The sequence below is a fragment of the Melospiza georgiana genome, chromosome 16 (assembly GCF_028018845.1).
Source record: "Melospiza georgiana isolate bMelGeo1 chromosome 16, bMelGeo1.pri, whole genome shotgun sequence".
In the NCBI taxonomy this organism is placed as follows: Eukaryota; Metazoa; Chordata; class Aves; order Passeriformes; family Passerellidae; genus Melospiza; species Melospiza georgiana.
The window spans coordinates 7,358,841-7,377,303 of NC_080445.1; the positions used below are offsets into that span (position 1 = coordinate 7,358,841).

The 18,463-nt window shown below is 40.0% G+C and overlaps 1 protein-coding gene across 7 annotated transcripts; it reads right to left on the reverse strand.

Annotated features, from left to right (window-relative positions):
• Positions 1-774: 774 nt before the first annotated feature.
• Positions 775-17,410, reverse strand: LOC131090474 (putative short-chain dehydrogenase/reductase family 42E member 2). Of its 7 annotated transcripts, XM_058035848.1 has the most exons (15): positions 16,926-17,410; positions 15,609-15,676; positions 14,009-14,061; positions 12,702-12,922; positions 10,452-10,687; positions 8,493-8,588; positions 7,679-7,739; positions 5,798-5,916; positions 5,354-5,429; positions 4,879-4,961; positions 4,231-4,368; positions 3,106-3,171; positions 2,246-2,309; positions 1,850-1,923; positions 775-1,647 (listed from the first exon to the last, which is right to left on the reverse strand). In XM_058035848.1, the coding sequence occupies exons 5-15, from the start codon at positions 10,680-10,682 to the stop codon at positions 1,444-1,446; spliced, it is 1,212 nt and encodes a 403-aa protein (XP_057891831.1). In that variant the 5' UTR covers positions 10,683-10,687; positions 12,702-12,922; positions 14,009-14,061; positions 15,609-15,676; positions 16,926-17,410; the 3' UTR covers positions 775-1,443. The 7 variants fall into 7 exon arrangements, with proteins under 7 accessions (XP_057891831.1, XP_057891838.1, XP_057891832.1 ...); XM_058035855.1 differs by having other exon boundaries at positions 12,702-12,874; positions 14,009-14,058; positions 15,609-17,410; XM_058035849.1 differs by having other exon boundaries at positions 14,009-14,058; positions 15,609-17,410.
• Positions 17,411-18,463: the final 1,053 nt, after the last annotated feature.

The window sequence follows — 18,463 nt, forward strand, 5'->3', positions numbered from 1 at the left end:
TGCCCCTGCTAAAGGAAGATATACAGTGGGAGCTCACTTTGTATGGACAAGGACAATCTCCAAATGCAAATCCATAATCAAGCAGACTCTACTGCTTTCACTGCACACAGAAGAGATAAAAAAACCAGAGTAAAACAAATCTTTGCTTGCACAAGCTGCAGTGGTAACTGTGGTTGCTCACTGTGTATTGTCTTTTACCTGTGACCTTTGTTCTTCTAGCATTGCTTTTGGCTCTCTTGCATATCCTATAGATGTAGAGTGAGAGAATCTTTATAAACTTACTGGTCTTAAAAATCCTGTAAAATGCTAAGAAAAAGAATAATGAGTGGAGATAATCAGATGGCAGAGCTGTTCCATCATTGTCTGCCATGACCCACTGTGGCAAATGCAGCTCTCCTGATTCACATGGGGTGCCAGGGAGGGAGCAGCTGCTCCCTGGTCAGAGCAAAGCTGATTCCCAAGGGAAAACTCCTGACACCTTTAAGGTTTGTGTGGGCTACACCTGGTGTGTCCATGCAGCACAGGTGGCTCCCACAGGGCAATCCACCCAAGAAACAACTGATGTGAGACTTAAGAAAGGGGAAAAGAGAGAGGTTGGATTCTTACTCCTGTCTTGGTGCTTGGCTTCTCTGCTCACCCCAAAATGCAATTCCCTGAACACACAGTGTGTGCCAGCACTGCTGCAGGGTTGTGGAGAATGTGACTGCAGAGAGCAGTACCAGCTGGCTGAATTCTACCTTCCCACAAGCTCCTTAAAAACAGGAGGTTCAGTTATTTGGTTCAGTTATTGTTTATTATTGCATTGAAAGGATATATTTGATTTACAAACACACATAGTGATATTTATTACATTTTTACAAAGCTTTAGAACAATACAACTATTTTACATAAATATGATTTTCACTCCTCTAATCACCTATTATTTATAAATATTTACTTTCCATATTTTTCCACTGTTTCCCAGGTCTCTGTAATTCCACAGGCTAACTAACAGTAGCTGTAGCTGTGGCTTCATCAGAAGAATTGTTTAGTCAAACTTTTCTTCATTGGAGTACTGGATTTGTTACAGCACTGTTGTCCTCTGACAGTTCCTCTTCTTCCACCTTCTCACCCTCCTGAATTCTCATTTTTAGAAAATGCTTCCCAGCATGAAACATCCCTTAATGAAGGTCCATTAAAGCTATTCCTGCACCCATTTGTGGTGACCTCCTTTTCTGTAACACTGTGTTGCTCTTGGAGAACATTTCCTGATACATCCCATGTTTTCACTTTTTAAGATGTTTTTTGTTTGGGTTTTTTTTTCTTTCTTAATGAGGTCAGAGAGGTGTCATCACAGCAATATGAATAACAAAGTCCAGAGTGCTGAGGAATGTACCATGGCCAGGTAATTAATACTCAGAAACAAAATGAAGGTTTCTGGAACAGGTGAGTGGTCATTTGATTTTAGAAGAAAGAAAGAATGACAAAACTTAACAAAATGCCAAAAACAAACACCATTTTAAGGAATGTGTGATCTTCTTGGCAGGTAGGTCTTGTTTTTAGGTAATGATCCACAGAGTCAGCGAATGAGAATTTCTTTGGTTTGTAACCGAGCTGATTTCGTGCCTTGTCAATCCGGAAGGTGTGAGTTACAGTGACATTCCACACCTAAAAGCCAGAAGGACACTTATGGCAGTGACTTTAGTATCCAGTTTTCTACAACTTGGATGAAAATACATCAACAATGATATTACAATGAAAACAGAATGGAAAACAGAGCTGCAAGGCAGACAATCCAAAGGGTATATCAGGTCCTTAATGAGAATTTGAGTCAGAAATATATAAACATTATCTTTTTTTATATATTTACCTCATTCCTTGTTAAGAAAGGTGTAAAGCTAAAAACTGGCTTTAGTATCAGGTGCAAATATTCCATCACAGTGGCTGTGAAACAGAAATTACTTAATGAGACATCTGGTTAACAATAAACTGAGACAAAGCTGATATTATACATCCTGTAATTCCTACTGCCAGAAGGCACTGTTTAATTTATAAAGTACATTATGAGTTTATGAATAGCCTTTAAACTTTCTCTGCTATAAATAATACCACATGGCACAAGTGATTATTCTCAATAAAAATAATGTTATTTTAAATAATTCCTGCAATTTGGGCCCCTGCATTTTATAAAACCATTATGTAGCTTCATAGGAATAAAAAAAAATCAAATGACCCACAATAATTAAGAATATATTTTATTTTTTACCTGCTATATGAGCCAGGAGAACAGGAATATGTATCCAAGGTTTCCTGTAGCCTAATTTTTCAAACTAAAAAGGGTATAAAAACAAAGAATTACAGAGAACTTATACCAAATTGAGGGTGGCAATGAGGCATGAAAAAAAAAAAAGAATGTTGACAAAACTTGTATGTAAACTTTTTTTTCCAGTTAGTGTTCCTGTCAATACAGGATAGTAGGAAATGTAATTGAAGCCCACTACTCATTCTTTGGTGCCCACCTTCCACCCTTCATCTGCAGTTGGACAGTAAAGGGAAGGAAAATTTCAATTTCCAAGGGGGAAGTGAATTCCACCCAGACTGGAATACTGAACTACAGTTAAATACAGGCCCAAGTTTCTGCTGCAATCATTTTCTGTGCTGGCATTGCAGGATCAAAACGTTGGCATGCTCCTAGAATCCCAGCCCAATAGCTCTGAAAATGCAGTCTTAGCTTCTAAGCTAATGTCTTGGCTTCTAAGATAAGATTCTGAATGGGCTTTCCCTCTGTGCTGCAGCTGATGCCAGGACAAAGGGATAAGTAATGGCTCTAAGGGTCCTGCCAGATGCCAGTGGCAGAGCTTGGGTTTGCTTCCTGAAATGCTCTGTCCTGCAGCAGCTTCTGGACCTCCCAGCTAAATCCTCTCAAAGCAATAAGGCCAAACTCCAGGTATCCCAAACTTCCCTTAACACCAGTGGAACTTTGGGATATGCAGAGAAAACAGGACTGAGTTTAATGTTAAGTCATTCAGTAATTTCTGTGCACTGAATTCATTTAGTTGGTCTGGTGTGTCAGTCAGTGACAGGACTTGTGCCCACGTGGGAGCTGCAGGGCTGTGCAGTACCTACCAAAGGCACAATCCACTCAGAGAAGATGACATTTTCACCATCATGGATGTAGTAAGCCTGGCCACTCTGGTAAAGAAGCAGAGAAAAAACAGTAACAAAACTATGCACAGGATGGAATTTTCTGTCTGTCTCATACCTACCTACCTGTCATGGTTTTGTGAGCAACACACCAGCATGCACAAGGTGAATGTACCCAGAGGCAGCTGAGGTGACCCCCAGTGGTGGTTGGGCTCATGGTGATTAACCATGGTCTAGTGTACATCAGAGCTCAATTCCCCATGTAGCTGGAGCATTATGTTCTTCATGGTGTGCTGGGCACAGAAGGACCTTTGTGATTCCCACAGAAGGGACAGCACTGATGGCATTTAACAAACACAGCTCTGAGGCTGAGTTCCAGCTCTGCTGGATGAGGAGTCTGCCCAGCTCTGAGCACCAGGAACACCTGAGCACCCAGGCAAGCCTGGACTCTGGGAATGGCATCAATCTAAAACAGCTGAGGGGCTTCCAAGTGCTGAACTAACTGAGAGCACATGGAGAGGTGTTCACCCGTGTCAGTGCCTGTTGTCTGTATGTTCCTACCACTCTAAATGAACCTGGGACCTTCAGGAACTGGGAATGAAGCAGCTGCTGCAATGATGTCAGTTCTGTAATGCTTCATGGTCCTCAGACTGCTGTTGCAATTGTGACCAGTAGAACAAAAAGAAAAACCTTTAAAAATTGTCCATTAATTTTGTACATCTGTTCTTGGAATTTTCAGCTCTGAAAGTTCAACTGGAATGCCTCAGAATGGTTGCTCTAAATTTTATGCATCTAGGTCAGAACCTATTTTCAAGATAATAACAGGATATATAGATTTATCTAATGGTGAATGAATGGTATATTAAGCTCGTTAAAAATGCAGTTTCCTCCAGTAACCCAGGAAATTATATCTTTTCAAACCAAACAAAAACCTCATCAAAATATGAGTGAAATGTATTTGCATTTGCACTGTCTGTGTGCTTGTGGAGCCACACACCATTTCAGAAAATTTAGCATATGACTTTTTGGACACTCTTTGATCTCAAAACATCAAAAATTAAACCTGTTTGAGAACTCAAGCTAGTAGTGATTATATTGTTTACTTACAGCCACATAGCCCTTCTCAGAGGTGAGAGCCTCAGCAGCCAGTAAATGAGCTTGCACTAGATTTCCAATGTGAACCCAGTTCATCTGAACCTTGTGATTCCCAAACTTGAAGTTGAAAAGTCTCCGCTGGATGTTTATCTGTAGAAACAGAAAACATGAGATAATTGCATTATTCCTTTATTATTCAGTATAATATGATTTTGTCTCAACTCAAATACTTGGAATTTGCTGTATTTGTGTACAATTACAGCACAAGAAACCTGTCACAAGAAAAACCCAACCAGTGGGTGGTTCTGGAAATCAAAGATGGTTGCACTGATAGGCAGTGGCAAAATATAGTGACATTATATTTTTGGTAGCAATTAAGGTGCATATTTAAAAGACAATTTCCATTAAATGACAGGGATGCAAACCTAGTTCTTTTACCACAACATTTCAGCCTTCCACTTTTCCTTTTCACTGAGAAGCCCAGCTTGGTCCTGTCCCACAGTTTCCTGCTATTTGTTACCCTGCACCACATCACCTCTCCCCAGGCTTTCACCACATTCCTGCAGGAATGCTTAGGAACTGCAATCAAGGTACTACCACTTGTGTGATGCCCTTACAACTACTCGTGGTGTCCTCCAGAGCTGACTACAAAACACGTACGGCTACTCGAGGCAGGTGCCGCTGCTCTTCTGGTCCGTAGATGCCCGGCGGGCGCAGCACACACGTGTGGAGCTTGTCCCCTCCTTGGAGAGAGAGCAACAGGTGACTGTCAGACAGCTGGGGAGCAGCAAAGGGCTCACACATATTGGCTGAATTTTACACTGGCAAAGTTAAGGCTCATTTTGGCCATTCTGAGCCCTTTGGCTTCCCTGGAACTTGATTTCAGTTCTGTGTGAAACTGAATTCAGTAGCTGTGACAGACCTGGAAAACCTTCTTGGGATTCCAAGGAGAACCCATTGGACAGTGCTTGCAAATTGGTATTATCAGAACAGCTAATTATCCACTGAAGAAAGGAATAGAAACAAATAAATCCCTATTTCAGTTAAAGTATACTATTGATAAATGAGCAACCAAAGAAAGGAATGTCCATTAGCACTCCTAATGATTGAAAAGCCCCAAATGCTTTGTAGGTACCTTTGAGTAAAGTTCCATTAGCAGCAAGAACCATTTGGTCTGCAATTGCCTTGGTTCTGGAATAATGATTAAATTGCTATAAGGAAGCAGAATAAGATAATTATTGAATCTGTAAAGGCAAACATTGTTTATGACAAACAACATTTCAATCTAGCCAGCTCACAGATATCAGCTGGGCAAAACAAAACTAGGAATAGTAAGATTAGTCAGAAATAGTGAGAATTAGTAAATATATTGTTTGTTTATGACAAAAAAAAAGACACTTTAGTGGCACAGGTTTAGCTTCGGAGTGAATTTAAGTCCATTTGTATTTACTTAACTCACTTTTTGTGCTGAATGTACTGAGAACATCCACAGTAAAACAGCTTCTGCTCTCAGAACAGCCTTTTCACAATCTACCCTTTGGAGCACAGTAAATGCCACACCATCCCATGGACAAAGTACCTTTTCCAGTGGAAAATATGGAACAGTTTCTTCATCTCCTTCTTCAATAGGCTTCCCTCCAAACACCACATTCACTGTACTGGTATAGATCAGTCTGGGGATATTTCTTTGTTTGCAGACTACAGTGATACACAAAATAAATTATTTTAAAACAAAAATAAAGAGGGAGAAATAGCTGGACTGGCAGATTTTATTTTTGAAAACAAACATTACAATTATAGAAAAAAGGTAATACTTTAATTTTAATGTTACCTTATCATTTAATATAATATTATCTTCCATTCAGCTGTATTTTCATTGAATATGTGAATATTACACATTGGGGTCACCAAATGTTTTATGATGAGGTACCTGTAACTATCACATCACTGGATTGTAGTCACTGGGTAGAGGAATTATCTTGGTGGGAGGAAAATTTTTCCTTGAGACACCTTTCTTAAAATATGTTTATTTTCCAAACTGAATACAAAGGAGATGAGTAAGAGCATTTGTTGACAGCCCTTGGGGCAGTGCTTTGGGGAGCAGCCACTCCAAGGCCACTGGGTCACCCCTGTTCCATGAGCTGCCTCTTGCACCCCACTTTGATGGAGCATGGAGTCACCCAGGAGCACAGCCAGCTCTGCCCACATGCCACAAAACTGCCTTTGTCCCATTCTGTTCATCAGTGACAAATGGTGTGTTAACAGGAAAAAACACTCTGCCAGTGTATAATCAGTCCTGCTTTAAGTACAAAGGAAATTAATGTTATTTGCACAACAAAGACTTAATTATGGATTCCAGTCCTGTGCAGCCAAGACATTGTAGCTAAATTCTGCTGCATATCTGTCATTGCAAATTTGTATAATGTAAATTTCATTTTCACTTAACAATATTTTTAAAGTTAAAGAGAACTAAAATGCAAACTCAGGAATTTTTAGAATTTACAGAGCAGTGTGTCCTGCTGGTTCATTGGCTCATTTTGAAAATAAGAAATGTTAATTGTTGTAAATATTTGGGAAAAAATACAATAATAAGGTATATTATGAACATGTAGATAAGCAGGTTCATGCTCCTCCCAGTGTCTTGGTTTGCTGGGAGCCCATGGGAATTTGACATGACATGTTTCTGTGGGTTTGGAGCTTGGGCAAGGAAGAAGGCAATATGTGGCAACTCTTCCTTCTAACTCATTCAGAGTTTTACTTGCCTACTATTCCATTTCTGCATTTTTTCAGTAATAACACACAGGCAGCATGAAAAGGAGTCTAAATAAAAACTGATTTTGCCATTTTGTTGCTTCCCCCCCACCCCCACTTAGTTTTTGAGGGAAAACCAAAGAGAATGTAGCTTTGGTATTTACAGTACACTTGGAAAATGTTCTTCTGGAATAGAATATCCTGAAAGAGATCTACTGGCATCTTCCAGAAACAGTAGTTAAGAATCTGTGTGTAATAAAAAGGGATCACAGTAAGCAGAAAGGATGAAGGTTTTCTGTATTAATGTGATAAAATAATAGCTAAATATACTTACACATCTGTGGTGCCTGTTACCAAATGTTTGTGACACAACAAACAGTACAACAGCTCTCATGTTATTTCTATGAGGAAAGAGGATAACACTTCTCCATTACATAAAGGCAAAAAACCCCCAGTACATGGAGGAGAGCTTTAGTTGCACTGCCAAGGAATGAAGTCCAGGTTGAAAATCTATCCCAGTTCAAACCAGTGGCAAATCTACCAGCTTTAATGGGACCTGCACACTCAGGTTTACATCATACTCTGACAGGAGGGAAAGAGCCTCATTTCACTGCCTGATCTCTACAGGAAACATCCATTAAAAAACATTGTAATGTTTTTTAATTCATTATTTGGATCAGATGCAGAAAAAGAAAATCAAGGTACCTACCATCAATTATTACTTTTGTGCCTCCAACATTTATGGATTCAATCTGATCTTTCTTTTGAAGCTAGGAATAGAATTTGCACAAGATTGAATTAATCAAACAAGTGACATTTACAATATGATGGTTACAACTGCCCAATCTAGAATAGCTGAGGTCTTTTTGTGATACATGAAACAGTTCTGTCTGACACACAGTGATTTCTGACAGCTCTCATTTTTATTGTCTTGTTCAGTATATGAGCAAAGAAAGTTGAAAAATGAAAGATAAAATGCATCTAAAAAGAAATAATAACGCTTCAATATTTTGTCACACCCCAGACAATCCACGATAAAGAAACAAGAATCATGGGCAGGGGTGATGCTCCCTGAAAGCTTTCACAAGTTCATGTTCCATGGCAATCTGTCCTGTTCCTAGAAATAAATTAGTAGGTTCATGATTTTTTTGATAACACCTTCTGTGAGTATCACTATAATTCAGCAGACATATTGATTGTGGTCTGTTTCCTCATGACTGAGCTCACAAGAAGAAAATGCATCAGTTTTAGAGCAATGCTGTCACTCTTCAGACCAGAGAAAACACCTTCTTATCTGAGATCTTTAAATTCTGATCTCTTTTTTCTAGAATATTTTGTAGTACATTACTTTCACACTTTGACTTTATTATTTAAGGAATACCTCCTTATTTCTTGTATGGACGACTTGGCCTTTATGACAACTTCTGACATAAATATTGTAAAATGACATTCTTTGTTACATGCAGACAGTGTTTTTCTTTCTCAAAAATAACCAAAGAAAACTGTAGGAAAATGGTACTTGCTTGTTCCAATCCTGACATTCCACATGCAGCTACATGGAAAACACAGTCAACCCCTTCACATGCTTTGAACACTGCTTCATAATCCCTCACATCACCCTGTAAAACAAGAAAATAATGGATTTTTGACAGGTAGAGCTCCTTACATTCTCTATAGAACTTTATTAACTATGGATAGTATGGAAAATCTAAAGATATTCTGGTCTGTTTTTCACAGACAATTAAATAAAATATTATGAACAGGCAGAAAAAGCAATGACTAAGAATTTTGCCAGTATTTTGTTGCAAAACAAAGATGACTCTTGTTGGCTTCAATTATAATGCGTATTTTCACACTTAGTCCTGCAGCCTCCAGGCTGGCAAAACTTGTTTGACTTGAATGGGAGCAGCCAGTGCTGGAGGGCTGGAGAATCCAGCCCCAGGGACAATAAATCACAGCAGGAAGGGCTCAGCTGTTTGCCTTGGAATCACCAAATATTTCAAAATATTAGGTGTTATATTATTTCCTGCAATGAAATTGATAGAGTAACAGAGAATAATTGATAGAACAATATGAAGAGCTAATCTAACCAGTCTTTAGCTCCCAACTTTTTTCTCCTAAAGTTGCCAAAGTATTTCACAAATGCAGCTGACTTAGCCCTCCCACCCTCAATGCAATGCTACAGGAGCTAACCAGTATAAACAATATCAGCCATCCCCAAATCACTGCTCAAGGCTCAAACCTCTGAAGTCACCTATTAATTCATTTACTGGGACTCCATAGTTCAATTCTCCAGGAAACTCTCCTATACTTTGTAATATTTATTCTTTCTAAATTGATTTATAAAAAAACTCTGTTCTAGAAGATCATTTGTGAGATCTCGAGTCCCCTTTAGAAGATGTAAATTGCCATCAGTCCACAAACTTAAATCAAATTATGTGGACTTCTAGCATTAACAAATCAAGCTTATGGTGTTTGAATGGTTCTTCAATAATACTTTATCCCTCTTCCATATTCTGTAAAAACTGTTTATGAAATTGAACATAAAAACATCCTGGGTCAGACAAGATCTGGGTTTAGCCAGAATTTGTGTGACATGACAGGAGCACCCAGGAAGTGCCCCCAGAGCCCAAACCTGAGCACCTGGAGCAGCTGTGAGAGGTGCTGGGGAATGTGTCCTCCACACACAGCAGTGAGCTGTCAAGTGCTGGAGACCTCTTGTGTTCCCCCTTTTTTCAGACACAGTAATTCCTTGAATTGTTCAAAATCAAAAAGAATCAGTGCTCATAAATGGGTGCTGCAGGAAGAGGGTGAACAGGGCAAGCCAATGTGGGGATTTCCCCTGAGTGCTCTTCTAGTCTTGAAGCATTTTCATTCAGAAAAATTTCTTGAGCCTAATTTAATTTATCTATTCAGCAGTTTCCAATGGAGGTAAATTTTTCTTGAGGCTTTGCACATGCCTTTTACTCACTGCAGGAAAAGCCACATCATTTTGTTTGTGCTGAACTGACTCCTCATTCCTATGGCCCTTCCTTCTTGTTCTGGGACAGTGGACAGTGCCGCTCACAGCCTGTAGAGCTCTCCCACTCCTGAGTCACCTCTTTCCCAGCCTGGAAATCCCAGAAATCCCAGAAACTTTCCTCAATCATTCTCTCCATGGCAGTGTTTGGCATTTGTGATCCCTGTTATTGCCCTGTCTTGGCTCTCACCTTTTCCCCTGAAATAATTCCCCTGAGCAGGAACCTTTGTCCCTTCATTGTTGAGTTTCCCTGGTGCTGAATGGCACCGCCCAGCAGAGCAGCACTGGTGACACTGGAGACACTGGGACCCTGTTTGCCATCCCTTAATCAGGTACTTATGCATGCAAGGACCTTTTAACACAGCTTCTTCTTGTCCTGAAAGGCTTTTCCATCAATGTTTTAATCAAAGGTCCTTAAGAGGAAGCCTTGGTAATGAGCATTAGACATGGAACTCCAACACACCTTGAAAAAATCCGCTCCGCGTGGAATTTCCCATTTGGGTTTGCGAAGATCAAAGAGCACAACAGCAATTCCTGAGCTGACCAGGGCACATCCCAGATTGTACCCCAGGTAGCCTCCACCTCCTGTCACCATTGTCCTGCTGCTCCTGGGAGCCAGCAGCCCTGCAGGCTCTGTCCCCTGGCTCTCACAGGGTGAGCTGCTGGGGAGCTCTTCCCTGGACCCCTCTGGCATCCCGGCTGCAACAGAGGAGAGGAGATCTCTTGAAAATTCCTGCATAATGCTTTGAGGTCTGGGTAATTTCAATGACTTTCACATTACAATGCTCCCATACTAGTTTTATTATCTTAGCATGTTTAAAATGTATAAATTCATCATTTTGGTGATGGGTTTTCTATGTATAATGTTTAATGAATCTGAATATTTTAATATTCCAAGATTGAGTCTTTTCCTCATATCCCTAAATTTCATATTATATAGAAATGAAATTACAGGATTTTAGAGCCATTATAATTACCTAATCTTTACAGCTGTGATGGCATTTTTTAATACTTGGTTTAATCAAACATTTTATCCTTGAAAGCTCATTAGCTTCTGATATATTAATACCAAATTGATGTTATCCTGCAAGTCAGGAAAATAAACAAAGACTTTAGATGAGGAATATGAGAAAGGATTCATTCTAGTTTTAAAATCAACTTTATTTCACATTTGGGTCTGTTTGTTTGTTACCATTTTAAGCTTTTCTGGTTATACATTAAATATATTTAGTTTCCTGTCCAGTTCTCACTAACTTTTCACCATATTGTTCTCAGTAGGGCATTCATAGACAGCTAAACCAACAAGGGGCAGAAGAGATAAGCCATCTGCCCTGTGGGTTCATCTAGCTGGGAAAACTGATTAGAATTTCATTCTAGGATAACAACTCCATGGTAGTTACCCATCTGTACACCTTGTTCTGTATTGCAAATTAGTTTATTCAACACTTGTCCACAGCATTTAATTTTCCCACACAGAAAGTCCCTGTTGTCCTGATTCCATGCTTTTGGCCTTTGCACCTAGGCTCTGATACCCCAAACAAAAATCCAGAAGAAATCTGCAATCATTCATGTCACCATAAAGTGGGAGCCCAGCTGGGTGCCTGCAGCCTAGTACAGGAATATGGACCCAATTTCTGCAGATTATTTTGGTTTTCTCCCAGCTGGAGAGCTCCTCACATGAGAGGAGCCTCACAGGTAAGGACAGTTTGCTCTCAGCCATTTACAGCAGGCTTCAGCAGAGCCCAGGCAGAAATGGGGCAGGGCTGGGAGCTGGCAGCTCTGTCACCTCCAGGTGACAAATAATTCTAGAAAAATAACACAAAATGCAGCCACAGCACACAAAATTATGGACTACTTAACCATTGCTTACTTAGTATTTTATAATTTTGTTTGTGATATTCTCCTTATTTTATATGTTGGGTTTTAGATTTCAGACACAGGAAAGGACCATAGTCTCTGTGCTGTTACATGGTTTTAACACCAATGTCAGCTCACTCAATTCAGTAAACTGAGTGGCATAACAGTGTAAAACACAAGCTCCTTATGTTGAAAAACATTTTAAAATGAAAAATAATCCATGTTTCCAAACAAAATTTAAATTACAACTAATGTAATAGAACTAAAACAAGTATGCTGTCCTGTTCAAGCAAGGAAACATAAATTTGTATCTCTAGAGTCTGCAGGAGTCTTAAGCCACATAAAATTCTCTCCTGAGAAAAAGCATCTTTTTATAAACTAAGGAGAAATAAAGTCAAACTTATCACATATATTACAAAAAGACATTTAAGAAATGGTATATATATTTGAATACTTGTCATTAATACCTCCTTAAGGTTTTAATAATGCATAAAAAAGTTTAAAGCTTTCTAGAAATCTCTTTCTTAAGAAGCACTAATAGCATTAGTATATTAATCTGCTTCATGGATTTAGAAAATAGTTTTCAAATTTTGAACATAAGCAATTTTCTTTTTGAAAATGTTTCTTTTCAGAATCAGTAACTTTCTTTTTTCTCTGAATTTATAGGAGCTATTCTCATTTATTAATGTATTCTGCATGATGAGCATAGTCACATCTCATGCAGCACATGCACTGTGAGTTGCTCTTAGCTCCCCTGCTGTCATTTCAAATATCAGAAATGTTCCAATTACTTCCCATAAAAAGTTCAAGTCAGACAAATCAGGTTTTTAAAAAAAGCTGAAGAAGCAGTAAGTACCCTTGGTAGAATCCTGCTGTCAGTGTCTCCCAGGCCTTGCTGTGCGGGCAGGAGGGTGAGGTGTCTGTGCCGGACAATTCGTGACTCAAGGGCATCAGGTGCTCCCGGCACGCAGAGCATTCACGCGTGCTCAGGCCTTTGGCTCTTCCTGCTCCTCTGTAGCTGCTGCCTGGCTGGGAGCCAGAAAAGGGCAGGGCTTCATTGGTACATCATTTACGTTCCTTTTCAGGAAAAAAAAAATTTAAAATTCTCCACATCAGAGCCTTCTTAATAGAATGGTAGCTCTCACTCACCTGGTAAAAGACTCTATACAACACAAATAAACCATTGGTACCATCATTCTGTAGATAAACTACTGGAGAAGGGACAAAAATCCTGTTTGGCAGTGCTACTCAGCACTTTCATCCTGACTTTAATATCTCCATCCCCAACCCAATTTTGTATTAACTGTGGGCACATGGGTTGTTCTCTGGCTACCAGGATGAATGTGAAGGTAATAAACAACCTTGTACATAATAGAACAGGAAAACGTGATGTAGTGTTAAATAATGCATTTTAAATGAATGATGAATTAATGAAATTATTAATAATTATATATGTGCTCTGTCCTAAGATTCTAAAGCACTTTTAAAACATTTGCTTTTGCGAGTTAAACAATGAGAAATCAAAGCCAACATTTTTAAATGGGTGTGTCTAAAATTACGGCTCAAAACAGTAGTTAAGATGCTAAAGAAACACTCCCACATCTAAATATAAATTACTACAATTTTCAGTGTTTGCATGTTAGAAATATCTCAAGTTCATAGGTAACCAATTGCAATGTAAATGTAATTTAATGTAATTTAATGTTCATGTGCTGACAAGAACTCAAACTGGCACCTAGGCAAATGTATTTTCACATAATGTGTATGTTCTCAAGTCCCTGTCGTTGGCATTAGAACCAGAATATGGAACCTGTCAAATTTATCTGCACTTCTTGGATTGCTGAGTGAGTGACAAGCTCAGCTCACAGGAAAATCCCCAAGAACACCAAACTGTCTGTTTTGAGCTGTCCATAGCCCTGACAGCTTTTACCATGTAATTAATAAATAAAGTTTCCATTCTATCCATGAGCCATTCCAGAACTCCTTCACAAGTCAAAGCAGCTTGTCAGCTTATCCAAGGATATCAATCCCTCACTCTTCAGTGAAATGTAACAAAGAACATTTTAACTTGGCCTTGGTTTCCACCTTGGCAAGAAGGGGACACCTCAGAGGAGTTTTCAGATCTGGTATTTTGTACCTGTCCTGTTATGTTTATTTTCTTACCTTTAGCAAAGAAGGATGGTCATATTTTATTCAATGCATCCTGCTAAGTACTGCTGAAAGAAACAGAAGCTAAAGTTACAAGGAGAAAAGCTGCTGCATTAAGATTGGAACTTGCTTTTGGTCTTGAATCACAACTCTATACTGCCTTTTTCTACTTTTTCTCCTGTGACCATTCACAGTTCATGTAGGCACATAGAAACAAACAAAACATCCAGTACTTATAGCAGATGACTGTAAAATACAACAGGAAGGTGTCAGGGAGTTTGTCCATTTATTTACATGGAGGAGATCCACATTTCTGAAATGTTGTTTGGCTTATCAAAACGTTACTCACATCCAGACTGTAAAGTGATGTTGAAATGTAATTGCAGTGTTTCATAGAGGAACCCAGTGTGCTTACACAAGTTCATTTCCAATCCCATGCTGCCAGAGCCAAGCCTGAATTGAGTAAGGAGCATTTGGCATAAGGCAGACAAGACAATGTCTGTCCCCAGGCAAAGCTGCTCCCTGTGCTGGCTCTGAGCACTGCTGGGTGCTGGACCCCAGAGGGGCTCAAACCACAGAAGGCAGAAGTGTGAGAGCAGGTCTGTGTCCTGGGCACTGTGAATTCACAGCTCTGCACTCCCAGCCCACAGGACAGGAGCTGTGCCCAGCTGTGGGCTAACCTGGAGAATGGTTTTCAGGTGTGCAGGATCCTGTGCAGAAAGGAGCCTTTAACAGAGTAACCAGAGCATGAGTGAAGGTGACAGTGGATATTTGGTGGATATTTGGTGTGAGCCACAGGCAGGATGGGATGTTCTGGAGTGCCCAAGGGCAGAGGAACGGCAGAAAATCAGAAGAGAGGAAGCTCTCTCTTAAACCTACTCAAGGACAGGGTTTTGCTGAAATACCTGCCATACAAAAGATATCCTCTCTTCAGTTGACTTACTAAAATTTTCTGCATCTAAGCCCTAAATTAGCAGAGCTGTCCAAGCTTGCTGTGTGTGAGCTCCTGCTGTGCACTTGCTCACATGCAGATGCCCATCAGGGGCACTGCCACAGCCTGTGAGCTCAGAGTGCTGAGTCCCTCTGCAGCCCCAGAGGTCTGGGCAGAGCTGTTACAGGGTGTGAGTACTTCTGACTAAGGGAACTTATCTCTCTGTGACTACAAAAACAACCACCCTCATAACAAGGATGTCTGAAACAGCAGAGTGCCGAGAGAAGGGAAGTGACAACACTAAGATATTCACTCTTTATGTGAGAGAGGAGAGAAAATGTTGAAAAGCATTTAAATCAGGTCTTGCAATGTTAATGGAAGAGAAAAAGAGTAGAGCTCTCCTCTAATTATGTCTAGCTTGCTTAGAATTTTTAGTCATAAAGATTAATCATGGGATCTGAATTTGGGAAAGGAAAATTCAGAATATTTTTCATATAACCAATTGCTAAATATGGGTACATATCAAACATTTCTAAGGCACGAAGTCATCCTTTAAAAAGTTTACCAACACAATATTGATACAACAACAACAAATGCAAAGTAAGACCCAAACTGTTATAACACAACATTCTTCACATCCCTTGCTAAGTTAGAGCAGTAATTCACAGAGGCAAAGCAACTCACCCATGCCATGCTCCAAGTCCAGGCCAGAAGGGAAAGGAAGATGCAGATCCTTATTCCTTGCTGCAAAGCTAAGAGATCAGGTTCTTCTTAAATCCCTCCATTCTTCATTAACATACATAAATATTCTCACTCTATCCTCCCTTTTTCCTGTTTCTTTGTGTATTTGTGTTACAGTTCTGCATATTTCACTGTTTCCTCATGGAAGGAATAAAGCACACATAAATACAGCCTTGGAATGTGCCCTATAAAATGCTTTTCAAATGACTTTGTTCTCATTTCCTTTGCGTTCGTGGTTACTTTGCATGTTACACAGATTGATTTACAGGTCAAATGAAATGATAACTCTGAGCCTGCATTGCCAGGTCAGGATGGAATTACAGGAAGAAACAAAGCAACATCTCACAGCAGCAACCAACATCCCTGCATCAGCCCTTGGGTCTTGTTAAAGAAGAGGACAGTTTATGAAATATTTGAAGGGAAGGAATACAAATGCATCATAAATAAAAATACTGCATTACATTGTACTGAATAAAGGCACATTTCTATATAGTTAGCAGGGATCACAGCTTGGCTTGCTACACACTGGAATCACAGAGACAACAAAAGTGTCAAACAAACTGTACAAATGTGTGTGTGAAAGAAATGATAACACCAATTCCTACAGGTTTGTTATTTGCTGGTTTTTACTTTATTTAGAAAAGCCTTGGTACCACATTAGGAATGACCACAGTGACAGAGCAGCCCATGTCACTGAAAGGAGATAAACTTGTGGCTTACAAGGTCTGCCTAAGCTAATTATTGAATTCTGGGTAGAATTTGAGATTCTAACTGATGAACTCTCATGTGATACAAGTCAGAGATATCAGACTCCTTATAAATTACTTCTGCCAGCACATTCACTATCTCAAACCTAAATTATCATTATTGTAACAGAGACAGGGAAGAAAAAGGGTATTTTCTGATGCTGGCAAATTTCTGGAATTGCATTTTCCCTTCTTCCTCTCTCTTCCTACTACTTATTTATTTATTTAAACTAATCAGCAAGCAAATATCTTATAAGCATCTGAGATGGCTTCACAAAGGCCCAAAGTTCAATGGAACGAAATACACATCTGATATACATCTGATTTAGATGCAGTAAAGTGATTCCATGAAAATTCCAGTGACTTAGTTGTATTAACACATTTGGGTGCCTAAGTTCTTGGAAGTTTATGGTTACAAATCTAGATAAATGCTGACAGTAACAACATGTTTATAAGGCACAGAGAAATTCTTACTGAACAGAATTCTGAAGGACACAACACACAGAGCCCTCACCTTCCTTTGAGGCAGCATGAACTGCTGGGGGTGACTCAAATTCAGGCATATTTGGATGGAGGAATTTGTCACTGTGCCAAGATTCCCTTGTCCTGGAAGTTGTCCCCTGAAGCTGCTGTGGCTGAACCATGCAGGAAGGAGTTCCTGAACTGCCAGTCCTTGCTAAGGGTTATGAACACCAGTCAAACCTAGCTCAGCAGCTGGGAACTGGAAATTGTGGCAGCACATCAGCTGCTCCACACAGAAGTTCCCAACTCCTGCTGTGAAAGCAGCACTGTCCTGAAGGGGGCTGCACACACAACTGCTTCAGCCATTTGTCTTTAATTCACTGCTCACAAATCAGCGTATTCAGTGAGTCACAGCAATGACATGACTTACAAACTAGTTGGCAGAAAAATATGCATTTGGTCAATTATAGAACCCCTCATTTATTATGTCTTGAGTACAGTGGGCTGCATTCCAGCAAGCACAGAGCAGGAAAGCAAATGACACAGAGCTGACAGAGCCACACTGCAGTCACTGACTGAGTGTTGCTCAGCTCAGCCCCACTGAGGCATCTCCTGGAAATGCCCTCCTGGCTGAGCAGCCCTCAGCCTGATGAGCAGGCAGGATGGGAGTTTCCAGGTAGGTAGCAAGGAGATGGAATCTGTATTTTAAAGGAAGGAGCTGCTCTGGGAGGTGGCAGGGCTTGAGCAGCCTGTGAGCCCACAAGGCTTTGGCTGCACAGGCTGAACACACAAAAGGAAACTTGGATGGGGTGTGATGGCTCAGTCCTGTCATCCCTGACTGTTTTACAGCTTCTGTGCTTACACAGATTCTAATATCAACATTTGCTCCTTACTTTTCATTGCATTTCCTTGAACAGGAGGCTTAGAAGCCCTTGGCTCACAGCACCAGCAAGGAGAAGGCTCCTGAGTTCCCCACACCTGCTGGAGTGTGAGCTCATGCTCAGGGGAAGCAGGAAATGTGCTGTGCTCTGCCAGAAACAACCAACCAGGGCAAGCCAAAACACACAGCTCAGTGATGAGTATGGATGGAGGCTGCCCCAAACTGGGGTTACACATCCACTGACAATCAGCCAATGGAGCCACTCTGCAAATGCAATTGTTCTGATAGAGTAAAACCTCTGAACACCAAATACTGTACAGGAGGGGAAAGGCTCTAAATGAGAGCTTTGAGAATTGCAGTCCAACACAGCAGACTGAAATATTCTGATGCTTATCCACATTTGCAAAATCCAATATGTTCATTATGATCTTACTTTGCAAAGAGCCTCTGATACCATTTAACACATCTGCAGAAGTGTGTTTCCTTTTAAGTTCTTTTAAAGTACTTTTATAGGAATATATGACTCTATGCTACAGAACTGTGACATTTCTTAAATCCTCCAAGAAACAAATAAACTCTTTTTGGCAATGCAGAAAGCTCATCCTTTCTACCTGGATTTACTGTTTTAACATTTCTGTGAGCAGAAATCCTCATTTTATCAGTGATCATCATCTATACCCCAAACAGAAATGTAACCAATCCTATTAGTT